Source organism: Hevea brasiliensis, chromosome 6 (assembly GCF_030052815.1).
Source record: "Hevea brasiliensis isolate MT/VB/25A 57/8 chromosome 6, ASM3005281v1, whole genome shotgun sequence".
In the NCBI taxonomy this organism is placed as follows: domain Eukaryota; kingdom Viridiplantae; phylum Streptophyta; class Magnoliopsida; order Malpighiales; family Euphorbiaceae; genus Hevea; species Hevea brasiliensis.
Genome location: NC_079498.1, coordinates 99,955,830 through 99,960,736, shown reverse-complemented (window position 1 = coordinate 99,960,736; position 4,907 = coordinate 99,955,830). Strand labels below are relative to the sequence as shown.

Sequence of the window (4,907 nt, the reverse complement as noted above, 5' to 3'; positions counted from 1 at the left end):
TTAATTATAAAATTTGTGTTTTTAAAATAATTTTTTATACCAATAAATTATTTAAATTATAATAAATAAATATAAAATATTATAAATTAGTAATTATATATCTATTTGAATAGTAAAATAAATAATATATATATATGCGTACTACTTAAATTTATCTTAAATTTAATAAAAATTTATTTTAAATTACTCAAATATGTCCTAACTTGATAATTGTTACTTATATATGCAAAACATATAAATAATTTATATTTTAAAATTTTAATAATTTTATAAGATATTTAAATCATATTTATTTAAAATATAATATATAAAATTCATAAATATTATATAAAAATATATGTTTTATATATAATTAATTATTTATATAAATAAATTCAAATAATTAATTCTTAATCTATAAAATCTAAATTTGGTATGATTTTATTTCTCAAATTTAAATTATTTTAAATTTAATTATATACCGTTTGAACTCATTTAATAGGTTTGGATCCAATCCGCTAATCGAAAATGGCCGAGCAGTCCCTAAGCGCTGTGAGTCTCTCTGCTTAAATCAAAACCCCGCCATTTATATAGCATATTCCTCTTTGAAGCATAACGTTCCCAGTACCCACTGCTTTCTCCATCTTCATTGAAGAACCTTAAACCCTAGCCACCCTTTCTACTAAAAACTTCTCTCCCTCTCCATTCTCAATCGATACTCAAAAAATCCTCCCAAAATCTTCGCTTTTCCCCGCATCGAATTGATTCATTTCCTCAATTATTTTCCTGCAAAGCAAATAATTCTCCCCCAATTGAAAAAAGAGGGATAATTTTCCTATATAAACTCAATACCCACAAAGCGTCAAAGACAGAGGACAAATTTCTTCAAGTTTAATCATAATATAGGGAAAATGGGGTCAATCAAGCTCTTTCTCAACCGTCTGATCTCTCTTTCTCCCCCGGCGGTGGATATTCGTCGTTCGGTTAAGACGCAAGCATGTCTTAACATGGACGTGCAGCCAACGGATTCTGTGAAGCTGAATTTGAAGAGTAAGGAGGTGATGGAGATAGAGGCGAAGGTCCTGGTGGGGACTTATGCAAGGAATCCTTTGGTGCTCGCCCATGGCAAAGGTTGTAAATTGTATGATCCTGAAGGAAGAGAATATTTGGACTGCACGTCCGGTATTGCAGTTAACGCCCTCGGCCATGGGGATCCCGATTGGGTTCGGGCGGTCACAGAGCAAGCCAATTTGCTTACGCATGTTAGTAACGTCTACTATTCAATCCCTCAGGTAAAGGTCTTTTTTTTTTCCTAAAAAATGTTATAGTTACGTGTGGGTAATGATAATAAGAGAATAATTGATCTGATTATTTTGTTGGTGTAGGTAGAACTTGCAAAACGTCTGGTGGCTTGTTCTTTTGCTGATCGTGTCTTTTTCACAAACTCTGGAACAGAAGCAAATGAAGCTGCTATCAAATTTGCTAGGAAGTTTCAGAGGGTTTTGCACCCTGATGAGAAACACCCAGCAACAGAGTTCATTGCTTTTACAAATAGCTTCCATGGAAGGACTATGGGGGCTGTTGCTTTGACAAGCAAAGAGCATTACCGCTTCCCTTTTGAGCCAGTCATGCCTGGAGTTACTTTTCTGGAATATGGCAACATACAAGCTGCTAGGGAATTGATTAAATGTGGGAAAATTGCTGCCGTATTCGTAGAACCTATCCAGGGTGAAGGTGGCATTTATAGTGCAACAAAGGAATTTTTGCAATCCTTACGTAGTGCTTGTGACGAAGCTGGGTGTCTCCTGGTTTTTGATGAGGTAACAAGTTTTTTTTTTTAATTATTGTTATTCAGAAATAGCTTCATGTACAGATCCTGAGATGCAAATTTTTTGATAAAATTATTTGGTATGATAGATATTAAGTATCGTGATATTCTATTTTGATATCTTCTATCATTTGCTGCAACTAATGCATTTGACATAAAGGTTAGTAATAGTAATAGTTTTTCAATTCAATTTCAATTAAGTTTGAACCTCTAACATTGTAATCTACACCAAATTCCAAATTGGTGGCATATGCTTGGTAAAACTTAAATCATTCGGAGTAATGCAGGGAAATTTCCTTTCGAAGAAGCTCAGGAATCAAAATTTATATTTATTTGCACTGAATTGGATTTTAATGAAATTCAGAATCATGTATCTGGGGTTGGAAGCAGCTAATCATCATTGCTTTATATTAGATGTCATGAGAAACTTTCCTTCAAACCAGTTGAAATTGGTGCATGCATGTGTGTGTGTGTGTGTGTATTTTGAATGATGGAGGTGGATTGTAGTATTTTATTTGTTCTTTGCTGTAAAAGAGCATAGTCAGAATTCCTGGCTGCATAATGGTTTTTCTTCATTGGAAGGAGTGAAGGGATACTTGTATTAGTGATAAGTCTTTCTTTCTATATTTTTCCCCTTTTTTGAATGATAAGGTTGTCATTGCCAAAGTTTGAAGCATATGTTGGGCCGATATTGTTTTGAAGGACAGGGTGGTGAGCATTGTGCTTCTGCTCAAACTAACAATTTCTGGCACAATAATTGTCTTGCTTATTCTATCACTATAAAAAGTACTTTATTTTGTTTAGGGCGTGAAGTAGTCTGATATTTGATGTAGAATGTTAAATATTCTGTTCTCAGGTTCAATGTGGCTTGGGCCGAACTGGTTATCTTTGGGCATATGAAGCCTATGGTGTTGTCCCAGATATAATGACCATTGCCAAGCCTCTTGCAGGAGGCCTTCCCATAGGAGCTGCATTAATGAGTGAAAGAGTTGCTGCTGCCATGAAGTTTGGAGAACATGGAAGCACTTTTGCTGGTGGACCTCTTGTCTGTACTGCTGCCATCACTGTTTTGGATAAAATATCAAGACCTGGTTTCTTGACCAGCGTCTCTAAGAAAGGTCAGTACTTCAAAGAAATGCTAATTCAGAAGGTGGGAGGAAATTTACATGTGAGAGAAGTCCGAGGTTTGGGGCTTATAATAGGGATAGAGCTGGATGTATCTGCTTCATCTCTTGTAGATGCCTGTCGAAACTCTGGTCTATTAATATTAACAGCAGGAAAAGGAAATGTGGTTAGGCTGGTACCTCCACTGATCATCTCAGAACAAGAATTGGAGCGTGCAGCTGATATTTTGTTTGAATGTTTACCAATACTTGATAAGACATTGAAGTGAGTAGAAGTCATAGAAGTTTCGGGTGACGCCTGTTAAAATTCTCTTATTATTGGACCCGTGTCTTGAACATTTGTTGTTATGCAATCAACCCTGATTTGATATAAGAAATCCTTGAACTTTCCTGTGGCCGTCGTTAACCTTTATTTGTATCTGCTGTGTGTTGTATGTCTACAGACCTTGTTCACTTGTGAGATCCATCCAAAAGTCCTAGCCTAGCTAGAGCTAATACTGAAGCCTTAAAATTGCCTGAACACTAGAGCTTATCATGGATGTGAATTACGTCTCACTGCCCATTAGTATACTTTGGCGAAATCAGTAGCAGTGTAGCGTTTCCAAATTCATAAGGGTTAAAAAAAAATCTAAATTTTTGTTCTGTTATCCTATATAATGTAACATGCCAATTAGAAGCTGATACAGGATTTTTCATGGGATTACAATTTCCGTTGTCAGGCTGTATGTTCCTAACCCATAGTTAACAATAAATATTTGCTATCTTAGTCATTTTTCTGTCTGACCTCGAATTTTTTCACCACTTACATTAGCTGCTGGTCAAGCTGAGAGAGCTCAAATTGATTCGTCAAATTTCCATATCTGGCTTAATTTATCAGTGCACAGGAAAATAAATACTGAAAAAAAAATGGAAGCATCTGAGGGCCTGGCGGCCCGACTGAACTAATGGAAGCAGCAGATGCTAATCCCATTGAATGTATGGCAATAAAAACCTCCATTTGGAAAGGGCAGCCAACTACCAAGTAACAACCTATGTATGATACTGACAGAAGCAGAAAAGGCCAGTGTGTTGGTGAAGACGAACACAGTATAAGCAGTGTTTATCAGAACCTAACATAATGTAGCCTTCCCAGCATCCCCACTAGGGGTTTCTACTCCTGCCAGACTCCGCCAGGAGGATTCAACCCTGCTTGAGAGGTCACAGCCGCAATCAGAGCAGCTACTACAAGAAGGGTATCCCGAGCATTTCTTGGAGAGTCTCGGCTGAGCTTAAACCGGTAGTAATCGAACCACCAGGCATTTGATGGATATTCAGACGAGGTTGTCTCAGTAGCCATCTTGCGCAGCAAACGATGGCAACAACTTGGGTAAGGACGTGGGTAATCTTAAGAAAACACGGGGAAAATTAGAAAGAAGGATAGAAAAATTAAAAAGAAAAAAGCTCCCATTATTTTTTGGATAGATGAATAATATTTTTGGCACATTTATAATCCTCTATACAATATTTTTATAGCGGGAAGTTTTTATTTTGAAGATATATTTTGATATTTTAGAAAGTTTTGATATGGAGCCCCCGATCGTTAAGCTAGTATGTGACCGGAGAACATGATGGACTCTCTTACTTTCTATAGTGCAAATAAGAGGTTATCAGCTCTGTGTTTTTTTTAGTGTGAGAAGTACTTTATTGAGTTAGAGTTTTCATACCTTGTTAAGGTTATTTGAGAAATCATTTATAAATGTTTTGATTGGTTTAAATACCTTGCTCTAATTAGAGTTTGTTATATGATTTGATGGTGAATCTGATTTATCAAGATATCAAAATTCATTAAAAGTAAAATATAAGTGATGTCATTGAGCATTCTCATGTATAATTCTTATTTAACGTGAGTCTTATCAAATGATTCTGTAATAGCCTGCGTAAAAAAAATAGTTGAACTTAAATCTTTCTCTTGTCTATCACTAACATATGCCCTCCGC

At 35.8% G+C, this 4,907-nt stretch overlaps 1 protein-coding gene across 1 annotated transcript; it reads left to right on the top strand.

The window, feature by feature from the left end:
• Nucleotides 1–495: 495 nt before the first annotated feature.
• LOC110637143 (acetylornithine aminotransferase, mitochondrial) lies at nt 496–3,349 on the top strand. Its single transcript, XM_021787104.2, has 3 exons — nt 496–1,271; nt 1,365–1,799; nt 2,664–3,349. Exons 1-3 carry the CDS (start codon nt 891–893, stop codon nt 3,198–3,200), a joined length of 1,353 nt encoding a protein of 450 aa, XP_021642796.2. The 5' UTR covers nt 496–890; the 3' UTR covers nt 3,201–3,349.
• The last annotated feature ends 1,558 nt before the right edge of the window (nt 3,350–4,907 follow it).

Bases quoted from the DNA above. Each gene is read 5' to 3' on its own strand.
- LOC110637143 (XM_021787104.2), top strand. From the start codon at position 891: ATGGGGTCAATCAAGCTCTTTCTCAACCGTCTGATCTCTCTTTCTCCC. The intron at 1,272-1,364 runs GTAAAGGTCTTT...TTGTTGGTGTAG, and splicing joins TCTACTATTCAATCCCTCAG to GTAGAACTTGCAAAACGTCT. The intron at 1,800-2,663 runs GTAACAAGTTTT...TTCTGTTCTCAG, and splicing joins GTCTCCTGGTTTTTGATGAG to GTTCAATGTGGCTTGGGCCG.